Source organism: Nerophis lumbriciformis, linkage group LG29, assembly GCF_033978685.3.
Source record: "Nerophis lumbriciformis linkage group LG29, RoL_Nlum_v2.1, whole genome shotgun sequence".
Classification (NCBI taxonomy): Eukaryota; Metazoa; Chordata; class Actinopteri; order Syngnathiformes; family Syngnathidae; genus Nerophis; species Nerophis lumbriciformis.
In genome coordinates, this window is record NC_084576.2 from 27,409,828 (window position 1) to 27,427,500 (window position 17,673).

Here is a 17,673-nt window from a genome sequence, read left to right on the forward strand (position 1 = left end):
ATATATATATATATATATATATATATATATATATATATATATAGCTAGAATTCACTGAAAGTCAAGTATTTCTTATATATATATATATATATATATATATATATATATATATATGAAATACTTGACTTGGTGAATTCTAGCTGTAAATATACTCCTCCCCTCTTCGCCACGCCACGCCTCCCCCACCCCCCACCTCCCGAAATCGGAGGTCTCAAGGTTGGCAAGTATGCATTATGTCCTTTACAAGTGTATGTAAACTTTTGACCACGACTGTACTTCAAGGAAGTGTCATTTTAACGCTATTTAAAGTGATGATTAAGGCTGTTTGTACAGTAATGTAAACATTACATATGAAGAGAGAAGAATGACCTTTAAAACCTCCCATTTTAAAAAGTAACACAGTCCTTACATTCTGGCAAATGAAGGAGTTATTTTACAATGAATGCACTTGGAAACGGTACATTCATGACACGGTTGCCTATGAACCACAAGAACCTCCGCATGGACGCCATGGTATCTGTGCCTGTACTTACAAGCTGAGGCTTCTTACTTCAACCGTCCTTAGCTGCTGGACGAGCGCTCCGACTCGGGCGGCGCTTGTCCGGGCCAGACGGGGGACTCGTGCTGCAGGGGGGTGCGTCTGGGGAAGAAAGTGTGTTGGAAGTCGTAGTTGAGAAGGCAGCTGATGGACGCCATGTAGATGTCGGCGAAGCGCGACAGGCGGCGTGAGAAGTAGGTGGGGTTGTGGTAGGTGCGGAAGAGGCTCCCGAATTGGGGGTTGAACATGTCCTTGGTGTGCGGCCTGGTGGAGGTAGAACACATTTGGTTAAGGGGAAAAGATTGTGGGTGAAAAATAGGGTTGTACGGTATACCGGTACTCATAAAGTACCGCGATACCAATTGATTGAAATCGGTACGAGACTGCCTTTGAAAAGTACCGGTACCATTCTTTCATCTGCGGTGGTGACGACAGAGCCGAAAGTGCATACAAGTAATAACATCTTGGAGAGGAAAAATGGCAAAAAGCTACAATTCTACTGGTTAATAAAGAGGGTGAAGTGCAATATGGAGGTATTTGGGCTTCAAAACTAACGATAAAGTTGACGCTTTTAAACAAGAAAGCGCCGCGCTTCAAGTGCTTGAAAATACGCCTCGAATGGTATTAGCACCTTTTGCTTCAAACTTAGGTAAACATTTTAAATAATGAACATCCAATCTGATCTGATAGCATGCACAAAAGTTGACACAAACAGGTTTGAATGGCTAATCAAGGTTCTAATCACCTGTGACCTGTTTGTTTGTAATTAATTTGTGTGTATAAAAGGTCAGTGAGTTTCTGGGCTTCTGACAGACCATTGCATCTTTCATCCTGGGAAGGCAAAATAATTGTCAAAGGATCTGCGAGAAAAGGTAGTTGAACTGCATAAAACAGGAAAGGGGTATAAAAAGATATCCAAGGAATTGAGAATGGCAATCAGCAGTGTTCAAACGCTGATTAAGAAGTGGAAAATGAGGGATTCAGGTAGACCAGCAAAGATTTCAGCCACAACTGCCAGGAAAATTGTTCGAGGTGCAAAGAAAAATCCACAAATAACTTCAGCTGAAATACAGGACTCTCTGGGAAAATTGTGGCGTGGCTGTTTCAAGATGCACAATAAAGAGGCACTTGAAGAAAAATGGGCTGCATGGTCGAGTGGCCAAAAAGTTACATTTTGGTCTCATCAATCCAAATTACTTTGTTCCAGAAGTTTTGAGGCTTGTCTCTGTGCTGTTTGGCGTAATGTAAGCGGGATACTTTGTGACATTTGCGCAGAAATGGCTTTCTTCCGGCGACTCGACCATGCAGCCCATTTTTCTTCAAGTGCCTCCTTATTGGTTCTGTGACAGAGCTCTTAACTCAAAGCACTTGTATCTAAAATCAACATCTCCAATTGAAATGAATTGAAATCAACTTCATTGGTGCTTCTCCCTCCAAAGCAGCACCATTTTAACATGTGACACAACAACAACAAAAATACACTTTTAGATAGGAAATATTGTATATAAAACAACACAATAGAATATGGTACTAACAACTACAGTAGTTTTATTAAGTAAATAAATTATATTGTACAGCATTTACCCTAGAGAGTGGACTTCTATGGTATCGCCTAACTCAGGGGTCGGCAACCTTTACCAGTCAGAGCCATTTTGACCAGTTTTGCAAATTATAGAAAACAATGGGAGCCGGAATTTTTTTTTGAAATTTTAAATGAATTAACACTGCACACAAAGTTTTTTTTTTGCTTTGTGCTATGTATAAACTAGGGGTCTCAGACACGCAACCCACACCTTTATATGGAATTTGAAAGCTGGTACGGCACGCGGGTTTTAAATGAATGGCGCTTGTCAGCGTCATGCGTGCCGTGATGGTACAGCATATAGCACCCACTACATCCAGCGTGCCTGATCAGCCACACGTTGTATGGTGTTTCCGCTTGTTCACGTAGGTGACAGCAAAGCATACTTGGTCAACAACCACACAGGTTACACTGACGGTGGCGGTATAAAAAAAAACTATAACACTCTTACTAATAATGCGCCACACTGTGAACCCACACCAAACAAGAATGACAAACACATTTCGGGAGAACATCTGCACAGTAACACAACATAAACACAACAGGACAAATACCCAGAATCCCATGCAGCCCTAACTCTTCCGGGATACATTATACACCCCCGCTACCAAACCCCCCCCACCTCAACCGACGCACAGGTGTGGGGGGGGGGGGGGGGGGGGGGGGGTTTGGTGGTAGCAGGGGTGTATAATGTAGCCCGGAAGAGTCAGGGCTGCATGGGATTCTGGGTGTTTGTTCTGTTGTGTTTATGTTGTGTTAAGGTGCAGATGTTCTCCCGAAATGTGTTTGTCATTCTTGTTTGGTTTTGGTTCAAAGTGTGGCGCATTATTAGTAAGAGTGTTAAAGTTGTTTTATATGGTCACCGTCAGTGTAACCTGTGTGGCTGTTGACCAAGTATGCCTTGCTGTCACGTACGTGTGCAAGCAGAAGATGTATATTGTATAACAAGTGTTGGGCTGGCACGCTGTTAATACAGATTGTAGAGAGCGCCAAATGCTGTACCATCATGGCACGCCCTTATTATAGCTGTAAGGGTGAAAATCGGTGAATATTAATCCCGGGAATTTCCTGCAAGAGGCACTTAAATCCGGAAATCTCACGGGAAAATTGGGGGGTTCAGCAAGAAAGCTGCTGAGCCGCAACAGAGTGATCAAAGAGCCGCATGCGGCTCCGGAGCCGCGGGTTGCTGACCCCTGGCCTAACTACTCAGTGGCAGTGTTGGGACTAACGCGTTACAAAGTTAGTTTTGGCGGTAACTAGTCTAATGCGTTATTTTTTATATTCAGTAACTCAGCTACCGTTACTACATGATACAATTTGAGCAAATGTATTAAGAAGAAAAACTGAAATATCACATGGTCATAAGTATTCAGACCCTTTGCTCAGTTTTGAGCAGAAGCACTTTTTGAGCTGGATTTGGGGATCCTTTGCCATTCTTCCTTGGAGATCCTCTCCAGTTCTGTCAGCTTGGACAGTGGACGTCGGCGGACAGCCATTTTCAGGACTCTCCAGAGATGCTCAATTGGGTTTAGGTCAGGGCTCTGGCTGGGACAGTCAAGAATGGTCACAGAGGTGTTCCGAAGCTAGTCCTTTGTTATTTTAGCATGTGTGCTAAGGGTCACTGTCTTGTTGTAAGGTGAACCTTCAGCCCAGTCTGAGGTTCTGAGCACTCTGAACAAGGTTTTCTTCCAGGATATCTCTGTACTTGGCCGCATTCATCTTTCCTTCGATTGCAACAAGTCGTACTGTCTCTGCAGCTGAAAAACACCCCCATAGCATGATGCTGCCACCACAATTCTTGGGCCCATCCTGTTTGCACTTAGTTTATATCACTCCCTTTGGGGCAATATTCAGAAAGCATGGCCTCTTTTATCATTTTTATGCAGATGACTGCCAAATATATTTGCCAATTTCTAAAAATAACCGTGCCCCCCCCGGGCACCCCCACTTGAGTGCTTAAATGACGTCAAGGCCTGGTTGGCGCAGAATTTTTTTAAAGCTAAACGAGGAAAAAAACTTAAGTTGTGCTGCTGGGCAAAGGTGAACCTCTGCTGGACTTGGACTTTCTAAAGGACTCTGTACGTCCCAAAGCCATCAGCCTTGGAGTCATTATAGACCATGGGTGTCAAACTCTGGCCCGCGTTAGAAATATACGCCACACTGTGAACCCACACCATACAAGAATGACAAACACATTTCGGGAGAACATCCGCACCGTAACACAACATAAACTCAACAGAACAAATACCCAGAATCCTTTACAGCTCTAACTCTTCCGAGACGCTATAAGGTGTGTGTGTGTGTGGGGGGGGGGTTATTTTAAGGCACGCCCCCTAGACTGTGGTCCAGGTGGACTACGAGATATAATGACTGGTGAACACCTTCGTTGGATAATGAAGGTTGCGTCAGCTCAAAGCCTGAGCCCCGACATTAATAAACTAGCATCCAAGAAAAGATGGCAGGTATCTGGCTTGGGCACATCAGATTAGATCAGTGTGTTGCAAACAGAGCAGTTTAAAATCCTGAATGGTTGGTTTATTCATTATTTTTATTTTCAAATTTATTAGCCTGTGGAAAAAGTTAATGTTGATATTTACCTCAGAAGGCTGCAAATAGAAAAGAGGCATTCAATTTTTGTTTAAATTGTATTTGATATGCCATTGATATTTTTTAATCATTATTATTATTATTATTTGAAACTCGATTTTGCATGTCACTATAATGTTATATAAGCCTTGCTTGTTCAATATTCAATGCAAAACTTGTTTGGGTCCCTATTAAAAAGTTAATTTGTTCAACCTTGGCCCGCGGCTTTGTTCAGTTTTAAATTTTGCCCCACTATGTAATTGAGTTTGACACCCCTGTTATAGACCATGGTTTTAAATTAGACAAACAAATCAACATTGTTGTTGAATCAAGTTTTTATCAAAGACTAAATCTTTTTTTTTTATCTTTTAGACAATTTAAACAGGTTATCAGGTCTGGACTACTGTAATAAGTCCAAATGCACTGTCACACTTAGTTAGTCCAGAACTCTGCGTCACAACTTTTAACAGGAGCCCAAAAAAAGGGAGCACGTCAACCCGATTCTCGCTTCTCTGTAATGGCTTCCTGTTTGTTTTAGAATTGATTTGAAAATGTTTGTTTTTAAAGCTTTGAATGGACGCCCCTGCTTATTTCAGCAAGACAATGCCAAGCCACGTGTTACAACAGCGTGGCTTCATAGTAAAAAAGTGCGGGTACTAGACTGGGCGGCCTGTAGTCCAGACCTGTCTCAAAACTCTGCGTCACAACTTTTAACAGGAGTCCAAAAAAACAGATTCTCGCTTCTCTGGAATGGCTTCCTGTTCGCTTTAGAATTGATTTTAAAATGTTTGTTATCTTGCCCCAAGTGGAGGAGTTCAAGTACCTCAGAGTCTTGTTCACGAGTGAGGGAAGAGTGGATCGTGAGGTCGACAGGCGGATCGGTGCGGCATCTTCAGTAATGCGGACGCTGTATCGATCCGTTGTGGTGAAGAAGGAGCTGAGCCGGAAGGCAAAGCTCTCAATTTACCGGTCGATCTACGTTCCCATCCTCACCTATGGTCATGAGCTTTGGGTTATGACCAAAAGGACAAGATCACGGGTACAAGCGGCCGAAAAGAGCTTCCTCCGCCGGGTGGCGGGGCTCTCCCTTAGAGATAGGGTGAGAAGCTCTGTCATCCGGGAGGAGCTCAAACTAAAGCCGCTGCTCCTCCACGTCGAGAGGAGCCAGATGAGGTGGTTCGGGCATCTGGTCAGGATGCCACCCGAACGCCTCCTTAGGGAGGTGTTTAGGGCACGTCCGACCGGTACGAGGCCACGGGGAAGACCCAGGACACGTTGGGAAGACTATGTCTCCCGGCTGGCCTGGGAACGCCTCGGGATCCCCCGGGAGGAGCTGGACGAAATGGCTGGGGAGAGGGAAGTCTGGGTTTCCCTGCGACCCGACCTCAGATAAGCGGAAGAAGATGGATGGATGAATGGACTGGCCCCAAATTACATCACGGACCTCATCCAAATATATGTTCCAGCTGGCGCGTTGAGGTCCGTGGGCCAGTTCCAACTCGTGGGGCCTAAAAACGAGGCTTGATGACCAATGACCAATGACTGCCGCAGCATCTCACCCACTACGCAGCCATTCTTGCACTCCTCTCCAACGGCCAATCCATCCTGGACTATCATAACACAGTCAAACGTTTCACAGAGTCATGCACGGCCAGTTATCTGGGAATCCATGTCAACAAAACCCCAGCACCCCATCACCATAAATGCACAAACAGTGAAAACAGTTTGTGCAACCTGGGAGTAACCTCAGACAATAAGCTCACCTTTGATCAGCACACCACGGACATTCAAACAAGAAGTCAACAAAAACTGTCAGCCATCCGTAAACTTGAAGGACTATACGTTGCACCTCACCTCCTGTTATTACTGTACTCAAAGCATTGTTCAACCCATCCTTATGTACTTGTTCCACATCTTTCTTCACTATGCTTTCTGTAACCAACCGGACCAAACTCACTTACGAACACAGCAGCTAAAATCATCGGCCTACCCACACCCAACATCTCAGATCTAAACCACGGGTCCATCATTCGACTGGGAGACACAATAGTCCAGGATATCACTCGCCCACTACACCAGTACATTGTCCCACTACCATCAGGGCGCAGGTACAGAACTATCAAATTCCGGAGGGCAAAGCCTTATCCCTGCAGCTATAGCCACCCTAAGCAGCAGGTCCGACCGACCTGTCTGACAAGCCTGTAAATGTGTTGGTCATGCATGATGCATACCTGCCAACTTTTGAAATCAGAAAAACCTAGTAGCCAGGGTCCAAGAGCCGCAGGCCCCGGTAGGTCCAGGACAAAGTCCTGGTGGGGGGTTCCTTCGCCCCCCGACGCAAAATGTTTATTAGCATTCAGACAGGTTAAAATGTTGCTAAAACCATCACTTTTCTATCAATCACAGTGACTTTTCAAAACAAAAATTTTACAGCAAAAATCATATGGGTTGATTGACATGTTTATTCTGTAAGCTAACTTCAATAGTTTGAAATTATTTTGACAGTTAATGCCAGTTATCCTGTCAACCTTTCACAAGACTTCAATTTGTTAATTGAAAGTATAAACAGTATAAACACTTTTTACAGTAAACAAATGGTAAAACAGTACTAAACAATTCCATTAAAAAAAAAATTGGTGTCATTATTAACTTTCTGTCCAAGCTTGTATAATCTACTGCCTTGTTCAATTGTAAAAAATATTCTGTGCCTAAAATTCACATTTCTATCACGATTATCATACTGTAAACATGGTAAGCTAACTTCATTAAAATTAATAGTCCTGTCAATAGCATGGAATTACAATTCAAATGTAGTTTTTTTGTAAGCCTTTCAAAAGAATTCAAAATATGAAAAATTAATGCAAATTAATTTAAGCCATCAGACACTTGAAAAGTGGCACATCACATCTCTAATGTAATCATTTTAACTTTTCAACAGAAATAGCACTGCAAAAATATTAAGGACATACTTCTGTATTTTGGTAGTTATGCTGTCAACATTTAACAAGATTTCTTCAACTTGGACTTGAAAGCATAAATAGTATAAACACTTTTAACAGTACTAAACAATTCCAATAGATAACATTGGTGTCATTACCTTTTTGTTTGCTCAATTATTGCCTCCGTAAATAAAACTTCGGCATTTATCACATCCAAAGAATCTGTTTGGGCGACGAAAAACATTGAAAGTTTTCCACTTGTATCGCTAGCAACGGCATTAGACTTGAGTTTTTTTGTCCCAACGTGGTCTTTTACATCGCTAATTCCTCCGTGTACGATCGAAAAATCTTGTCTGCACAAGGTGCAATTCGCGTAGTTTTCACCCTTTTTGGAACGGATAATTATTCCCGGATAGGCTTTTGAATATTCTTCACGGAATGACTGCAGTTTTCTTTTCGGTTTAAGACTCGTATGCGATTTTTCTCCGGCTGATTCCATGATCGTTCGCTCGTTTGGAAACAATGGCCTCGTGCTTGGCAGCGGTGCTATAAATAGCCTTGCGCATGGCATTCGGAATGGCTCGATAGGAAGTTAAGAGAAGCAGTGTCGATTGTCATTGTTGTTACGCGATTTCGTGAATACAACTTTTAAAAAAAATGTTTTTTTAATTAATGAAAAACCGTATTTTTTATCACTGCAACCGTAACCCGGAATAGGTTGATGAAAACCGTACTAATTACGGGAAAACCGGAGTAGTTGGCAGGTATGATGATGTCTTTTTGCTATTTTGTTGTCCGTGATGTGTAATGTTTTTTGTTTAAAATGTACGGTCAGTGAAAATGAATTTCCCCACGGGGACCAATAAATCTCAATCTTAAAGGGGAACATTATCACCAGACCTATGTAAGCGTCAATATATACCTTGACGTTGCAGAAAAAAGACCATATATTTTTTTAACCGATTTCTGAACTCTAAATGGGTGAATTTTGGCGAATTAAACGCCGTTCTAATATTCGCTCTCGGAGCGATGACGTCACAACGTGGCGTCACATCGGGAAGCAATCCGCCATTTTCTCAAACACCGAGTCAAATCAGCTCTGTTATTTTCCGTTTTTTCGACTGTTTTCCGTACCTTGGAGACATCATGCCTCGTCGGTGTGTTGTCGGAGGGTGTAACAACACGAACAGGGACGGATTCAAGTTGCACCAGTGGCCCAAAGATGCGAAAGTGGCAAGAAATCGGACGTTTGTTCCGCACACTTTAACGACGAAAGCTATGCTACGACAGAGATGGCAAGAATGTGTGGATATCCTGCGACACTCAAAGCAGATGCATTTCCAACGATAAAGTAAAAGAAATCTGCCGCCAGACCCCCATTGAATCTGCCGGAGTGTGTGAGCAATTCAGGGACAAAGGACCTCGGTAGCACGGCAAGCAATGGCGGCAGTTTGTTCCCGCAGACGAGCGAGCTAAACCCCCTGGATGTCTTGGCTCACATCGACCCTAGCTTCCCTGGCCTGCTGACATCAACTCCAAAACTGGACGGATCAGCTTTCAGGAAAAGAGCGCGGATGAGGGTATGTCTACAGAATATATTAATTGATGAAAATTGGGCAGTCTGCACTCTCAAAGTGCATGTTGTTGCCAAATGTATATCATATGCTGTAAACCTCGTTCATAGTTGTTAGTTTCCTTTAATGCCAAACAAACAATCATTGGTTAGAAGGCGATCGCCAAATTCGTCCTCGCTTTCTCCCGTGTCGCTGGCTGTCGTGTCGTTTTCGTCGGTTTCGCTTGCATACGGTTCAAACCGATATGGCTCAATAGCTTCAGTTTCTTCTTCAATTTCGTTTTCGCTACCTGCCTCCACACTACAACCATCCGTTTCAATACATTTGTAATCTGTTGAATCGCTTAAGCCGCTGAAATCCGAGTCTGAATCCGAGCTAATGTCGCTATAGCTTGCTGTTCTTTCCGCCATGTTTGTTTGTGTTGGCTTCACTATGTGACGTCACAGGAAAATGGACGGGTGTATATAACGATGGTTAAAATCAGGCACTTTGAAGCTTTTTTTAGGGATATTGCGTGATGGGTAAAATTTTGAAAAAAACTTTGAAAATATAATTGTTACGATCCGCTGCCCGGATCATAGTTTGTTTATGTTTGAGTCACATGTGTTTTCAGCACCTTGAGTTTCGTTTATTTCTGTTGCCATGACGGCAGATTGTTTACACCTGCCTCTGGTTAGTGTCCGGGACGCGCACCTGTTGCCCGGGCGCTAATCAGAGGGCTATTTAGTCTTTGCTCTGGCCTCACTCGGTCTGGCTTCCTAGTTTGTTCCCATACAACTGTTAACGACGACTTAGATTTCATGCTATGCTATTTTTTCCTGCTAGCTCCCACGCTAGTCCTTTTGTTTTGCCTTTTGTGCTACGTGCATGTCTTTTTGTTATTCACCATATGATTTATATTTAAAATAAATCATTTTCCTACCTGCAAGCTGTGTCCGAAGCCGTCTGCATCCTTGGGAGAACCACATCCGCATCACTATGCGACCCAGTCGTTTCAGTAGGAAGCCAGCAGAAGACAATTCTCCCGCACTGGCTAACGAGGAGTGGGACGAAGGTACGCTCATGGTGTTGCGAGCGATGGAAGCCGAGACGCTTCGCTATTCGACGGAGGAGAGGTCGAAACTCATGTGGGGAGCTGGAGGCTCTCTTATCCCCATCGACTCCCTCTGGTCGGAAGACATCGCCGCTACACCGCAGTACCGTGCGCGCCGTCAAAGACGGAAGCCGGCCAGGAGGTCTTTCCCTCGCCGCCAAGACGCGCCGCTCCTGCAAACTCCTCCCCCGGACCGAAGCAAGCTACATGCAGCTCAAACTTCCCCTCCTCAGACGTTTGGCAACCCAATCGACCACTTCGCCAAACATTTCTCCGATTGGGCTGTCAGTCACATGGACATTTCCAACAATGACGTCATTTCATTGGCGCCCCCCGAAGAGGTAACTCCGCCCACTCCCGATGACGTCATTGAGCAAGATTTTTTTTTTCCATCTGCTTCTTTCTGTCAGCCAATGCCAAATAACTTTTATTCCAAGATAAAACATTATCAGGACATTTTTGCTAAGTGTAAGTCTAGTCAGTCACATTCTGATTTTCAAACTCCACCTCCAGTGACTTTGGTTCCGCCCCCAGTGACTATTGCTCCGCCCACTGCACATATTTTCTCCCCCTGTTCTCTCACCCAATCTCAAGTGGGGGGTGAGAATAGACAATTTGGACAATTTAAAGAGGAGGAGTATACCCCCCTCCTTACCTCCCCCCACCCACCCTTGAAGACGGTTCCAAACCGCAAAGAGCGCGTCTGGTATCCGCGTCTTGAGGGGGGGGCTAGTACTGGGAACTGTGCTAGTGCGGTGGCACAACTTCGGCGTACTAAGCCGCAACCACCTGCACGGCCACCGCCACCAGTTTTTTGGCGTGCTAAGCGGCAACCTCCTGCACGACCACCGCCACCAGTCTTTCGGCGTGCTAAGCCGCAACCACCTGCACGGCCACCGCCACCAGTTTTTTGGCGTGCTAAGCGGCAACCTCCTGCACGACCACCGCCACCAGTTTTTCGGCGTGCTAAGCCGCAACCCCCTGCACGGCCACCGCCACCAGTCTTTCAGCGTGCTAAGCCGCAACCTCCTGCACGGCCACCGCCACCAGTCCTTCGCCATGCAAAGCCACAACCGCCAGCTAGGCCACCTCCAGCTGCACCTCGGCTAGCACCTGTTCCTGCACCTCGGCTGACACACCAAGCTTCGTCTCCTGTACCTCCACCACGCCAAGCTCCACCATGCCAAGCTCCAAGGCTGGTTCCCACATCAGCGCCGGCTCCAAGGCTGGTTCCCACACCAGCGCCGGCTCCAAGGCTGGTTCCCACACCAGCGCCGGCTCCAAGGCTGGTTCCCACACCAGCGCCGGCTCCAAGGCTGGTTCCCACACCAGCGCCGGCTCCAAGGCTGGTTCCCACACCAGCGCCGGCTCCGAGGCTGGTTCCCACACCAGCGCCGGCTCCACGGCTGGTTCCCACACCAGCGCCGGCTCCACGGCTGGTACCCACACCAGCGTCGGCTCCACGGCTGGTACCCACACCAGCGCCGGCTCCACGGCTGGTACCCACACCAGCGCCGGCTCCACGGCTGGTACCCACACCAGCGCCGGCTCCACGGCTGGTACCCACACCAGCGCCGGCTCCACGGCTGGTACCCACACCAGCGCCGGCTCCACGGCTGGTACCAGAACCTGCACCTGCCTCCACGGCGACGACGTCTCCTCCTGCCTCCACGGCGACGACGTCTCCTCCTGCCTCCACGGCGACGACGTCTCCTCCTGCCTCCACGGCGACGACGTCTCCTCCTGCCTCCACGGCGACGTCGGCTCCTCCTGCCTCCACGGCGACGTCGGCTCCTCCTGCCTCCACGGCGACGTCGGCTCCTCCTGCCTCCACGGCGACGTCGGCTCCTCCTGCTTCCACGGCGACGTCGGCTCCTCCTGCTTCCACGGCGACGTCGGCTCCTCCTGCTTCCACGGCGACGTCGGCTCCTCCTGCTTCCACGGCGACGTCGGCTCCTCCTGCTTCCACGGCGACGTCGGCTCCTCCTGTTTCCACGGCGACGTCGGCTCCTCCTGTTTCCACGGCGACGTCAGCTCTCTCCTCGTCTTCGTCTCAGCGACCTCGAGTGGTCTGGCTGCGCAAGCGGCGCTCTCGGAGGTTTGTTTATGGACGCCAGTGGCGCAAACAGCAGCGACACCCGAGACGTAGTCGTAGAACTCTCCGGCTGCTGAACTTCTGGCGCCACTCACGCCCACCTTCTCGGCAGCCACGAATGTGGCCTTTCCGTGGTCGCCCGCCTCGCCTGCGGCAGCGGCGTTCCACTCGCCGCCGCCACCTGACTCTTCCCCGGGGGATTCGGGGACACGTGGCCTGGCGACCCACCACCAAATCCTCCCTCCACCCTCCCTGGACTCTTGAACTGTTTCTTGTTTTTTGGGTTCCAGTTTTATTTCGTGTCAAGGGACATCTGGAATCTGTCTTTTAAGGGGGGGGTACTGTTACGATCCGCTGCCCGGATCATAGTTTGTTTATGTTTGAGTCACATGTGTTTTCAGCACCTTGAGTTTCGTTTATTTCTGTTGCCATGACGGCAGATTGTTTACACCTGCCTCTGGTTAGTGTCCGGGACGCGCACCTGTTGCCCGGGCGCTAATCAGAGGGCTATTTAGTCTTTGCTCTGGCCTCACTCGGTCTGGCTTCCTAGTTTGTTCCCATACAACTGTTAACGACGACTTAGATTTCATGCTATGCTATTTTTTCCTGCTAGCTCCCACGCTAGTCCTTTTGTTTTGCCTTTTGTGCTACGTGCATGTCTTTTTGTTATTCACCATATGATTTATATTTAAAATAAATCATTTTCCTACCTGCAAGCTGTGTCCGAAGCCGTCTGCATCCTTGGGAGAACCACATCCGCATCACTATGCGACCCAGTCGTTTCAATAATAAGCCACCGGGAACTGATTTTTAATGGTTTTTAACCAGTCTGACGAGTTTTAACCATTCTGAAATTGTGATAATGTTCCTCTTTAAGACTAGGGCAGACAGGGCCCTCACCAAAATGATTCCCGGGCGCGGCCACCGCTGCTGCCCACTGCTCCCCTCATCTCCCAGGGGGTGATCAAGGGTGATGGGTCAAATGCAGAGAATAATCTCGCCACACCTAGTGTGTGTGTGACAATCATTGGTACTTTAACTTTAACTTTAACTTTTAAACTTTGGAATGTTCTGCCCCCTCGTGTCAGAATGCCTCCCGCTTTAGTTTTAAGTCCCGTCTTAAAAGCCCACTTTTAATCTCTGGCTTTTAAATCGGCGTGAGTCTTGTGGTCCTCTGAGTCTCCTATTTGATGGATGTCTCTTATTATTTTATTACATTATTATTATTTGTTGGTTTATTGTTTAACTTGTTTCATTTTAAATGCTTGTAATTTGATTACTTTTATTGCTTCTTTTTTTATGTGCAGCACTCTGGAGACAGTTTTGTTGTTAATGGTGCTGTATAAATAAAGGGATTGGATTGGACAATGTTTCAGTGTTGGGATTGTATTGGTCGGGTGATGGTTTTCTCCACGCATACCGCTGAGAAATAACGCCAGAAAGTTCAATCTTGGTACCATCAGACCAGAGAGTCTTATTTCTCATAGTCTGGGAGTCCTTCATGTGGTTTTTTTTGGGCAAACTCTATGCGGGTTTTCATGTCTGAGGAGAATGATGGATGTAATAAGGAGTCAGAAAAAATACAACAAAAAAAATACAATTAATTTTGATGTTTTTAGCAAAATATAATAAAAAATTATTTAGTTTTTTAGTTGTTGTTTTTTTAATTAATAAATAAATTTATTTTTAGGTAAGATAAGCATCAATCAATCAATGTTTATTTATATAGCCCTAAATCACAAGTGTCTCAAAGGGCTACACAAGCCACAACGACATCCTCGGTACAGAGCCCACATAAGGGCAAGGAAAAACTCACCCCAGTGGGACGTCGATGTGAATGACCATGAGAAACCTTGGAGAGGACCGCATATGTGGGTAACCCCCACCCCTCTAGGGGAGACCGAATGCAATGGATGTCGAGTGGGTCTGACATAATATTGTGAGAGTCCAGTCCATAGTGGATCCAACATAATAGTAAGAGTCCAGTCCATTAAGGGGCCAGCAGGAGACCATCCCGAGCGGAGACGGGTCAGCAGCGCAGAGATGTTCCCAACCGATGCCGATAATGAATAAAATGCTAAAGTTGTTGATAAACAAGCAATTATTTTAATAATTAAATATGGTCATTTTAAATGAATTATTATGATAATTTAAAATGTATTATTTCAAATATGTTTATTTTAATGTACCGGTATAATTCTATGGCTGGATGTAATAAGGAGTGAGAAAAAATACAATTAATTTTGATGTTTTTAGCAAAATATAGTAAAAATGTATTTAGTTTTTTTTTTTTTAATTAATAAATATATTTATTTTTAGGTAAGATAAACATAATAATACAATGTATCTCTAGTCTGGATGATTTACTTCTTGTCACCCTGTTGTCCATACTTGCCAACCTTGAGACCTCAGATTTCGGGAGGGGGAGGGGCGTGGCTAAAAGGGGAGGAGTATATTTACAGCTAGAATTCACCAAGTCAAGTATTTCATATATATATATATATATAATATATATATATATATATATATATATAACAAATACTTGACGTTCAGTGAATTCTAGCTATATGTATATATATATGTATATATAATAAATACTTGAGCCCCCACCGGGCTCCGGCGCCACTCCACTCACTGTACAGGAGCACAGTGTCAGACGAGTGCTCCTGGCTGTGAACCCCAGGAAGGCTACCGGACCAGACGGAGTACCTGGAAAGGTGCTCAGGACGTGCGCCCACCAGCTCGCTCCCCCCCTCACCAGGATCTTCAACCTCTCCCTGGCTCAGGCAGTCATCCCATCCTGCCTGAAGTCATCTACAATAATCCCGGTGCCGAAGAAGTCTCCCATCACCAGCCTGAATGATTACCGACCAGTGGCCCTCACTCCGGTAATCATGAAGTGCTTCGAGCGACTTGTTCTCCAGCACATCAAGGACCATATCCCTCCAGACTTCGACCCCCACCAGTTCGCATACCGGGCGAACAGGTCCACAGAGGACGCCATCGCTGTTGCTCTCCACTCTGCTCTGAACCATCTGGAGCAGCAGCAGAGCTACGTCCGGATGCTCTCTGTGGACTATAGCTCTGCCTTCAATACACTAATCCCGGACAGACTCTGCAATAAACTGGACACTCTTGGCCTCCCCCCTCTCACAAACGCCTGGATAAGGGACTTCCTAACGGACCGACCCCAGAATGTGAGACTTGGCCCGCACCTCTCATCCTCCCGCACGCTGAGCATCGGCTCCCCACAGGGCTGTGTGCTGAGCCCCCTCCTCTACTGCCTTTACACCCATGACTGCAGTCCGGCCCACAGTGACAACCTTACCGTCAAGTTCGCCGACGATACCACAGTGGTCGGGCTCATCTCCAGGGGTGACGAGGCTGCCTACAGAGAGGAGGTCCTGAAGCTGACGGCCTGGTCTTCGGAGAACAACCTCGCTCTCAACACCAGCAAGACCAGAGAGATCATCGTCGACTTCAGGAGGAGCAGCACCGACCCTGCCCCCCTCTACATCAACGGCGAGCGTGTAGAGAGGGTCCACACCTTCAGGTACCTTGGAGTCCACATCTCTAATGACTTCTCCTGGACAGTCAACACCACATCAATCATCAAGAAGGCTCAGCAGCGGCTACACTTCCTTAGAGTCCTCGGGAAGTACAACCTGAAGCCTGACCTGCTGCTGACCTTCTACCGCTCGTCCATCGAGAGCCTGCTGACCTACTGTATTACGGTATGGTACGGCAGCTGCACTGCAGCAGACAGGGAGAGGCTGCAAAGAGTGGTCAAGACGGCTCAGAAGATCATCGGCCGCCCTCTCCCCTCTCTGACGGACATCTACACCTCCCGCTGCCTCAACAGAGCCAGTGCCATCATCAAGGACAGCACCCACCCTGGCTCTGACCTGTTCCACCTGCTGCCCTCTGGGAAGCGCTACAGGTGCATTAAAACCAAAACAAACAGGCTAAAGAACAGCTTCTTCCCCAGGGCCATAACCATCCTGAACGGACTGCCCCATTGTCCCTCATAACTGCCTTCTCTTCGGTGCAATAACCCATTCCACCAACCACCCTGTTTTTGTTTTGTTTTTTCATGTATATATTCATTTCACACCATATTCATTGCACTTCTACATTTTTTATATTTCTATATATTTGCACATTGTTTTTCTAGCATGCACACATCGCACTGTATGGAATGGCCTCAATCTCGTTACCTTGCGTAATGACAATAAAGCTGATTCTGATTCTGAATTTCAGTGTTCATTTATTTACACTTATACACACACATACCACTCATCTACTCATTGTTGAGTTAAGGGTTGAATTGTCCATTCTTGTTCAATTCTCTGTCACTATTTTTCTAACCATGCTGAACTCTGATGATGCATTGATGTGTGGCACGTACAAAAGTGCTTTCATCAAATGCACTAGATGGCAGTATTGTCCTGTTTAAGAGTGTCACAACATTGCTGTTTATGGCAGACGAACTGCTTTACGGTATATAAAAACGTGACTGCTGTTGTTGTGTGTTGTTGCCGCGCTGGGAGGACGTTAATGAAACTGTCTAACAATAAACCCACATAAGAAACCAAGAACTCGCCCTCCATCATTCTACAGTTATAACGTGATTGGGCAGGTATGCAGGTTATATTGTGGGTTAGCGGCCTGAATTTCGGGAGATTTTCGGGAGAAAATTTGTCCCGGGAGGTTTTCGGGAGAGGCGCTGAATTTCGGGAGTCTCCCGGAAAATCCGGGAGGGTTGGCAAGTATGCTGTTGTCCTCCCGTCGTGAAAAAAGGCTGTCCTCACTCAGGTCCGCATGGAGCTGGAGGGGGCGTGGCCTCCAGCTCCGGCTGAAAATCGGGAGATTTTCGGGAGAATATTTGTCCCGGGAGGTTTTCGGGCGAGGCGCTGAATTTCGGGAGTCTCCCGGAAAATTCGGGAGGGTTGGCAAGTATGACATTATCACAATTTCAGAAGGGTTAAAACCATTAAAAATCAGTTCCCAGTGGCTTATTTTATTTTTCGAAGTTTTTTTCAACATTTTTCCCTAAATATCCCTAAAAAAAAGCTTCAAAGTGTCTGATTTTAACCATCGTTATATACACCCGTCCATTTTCCTGTGACGTCACATAGTGATGCCAATACAAACAAACATGGCGGATAGAACAGCAAGGTATAGCGACATTAGCTCGGATTCAGACTCGGATTTCAGCGGCTTAAGCGAAATTGAAGAAGAAACTGAAGCTATTGAGCCATATCGG

General features: G+C 46.3%; 1 protein-coding gene across 1 annotated transcript in view; it reads right to left on the bottom strand.

Moving 5' to 3' along the window:
- Positions 1–210: 210 nt before the first annotated feature.
- nt5dc3 (5'-nucleotidase domain containing 3) overlaps positions 211–17,673 on the bottom strand; it is a 58,111-nt gene continuing 40,648 nt past the window's right edge. Inside the window, exon 14 of the mRNA XM_061924296.1 lies at positions 211–802. Coding sequence (XP_061780280.1) covers positions 562–802 — 241 coding nt within the window. The 3' untranslated portion in view covers positions 211–561. The remainder of the gene's footprint in view (positions 803–17,673) is intronic.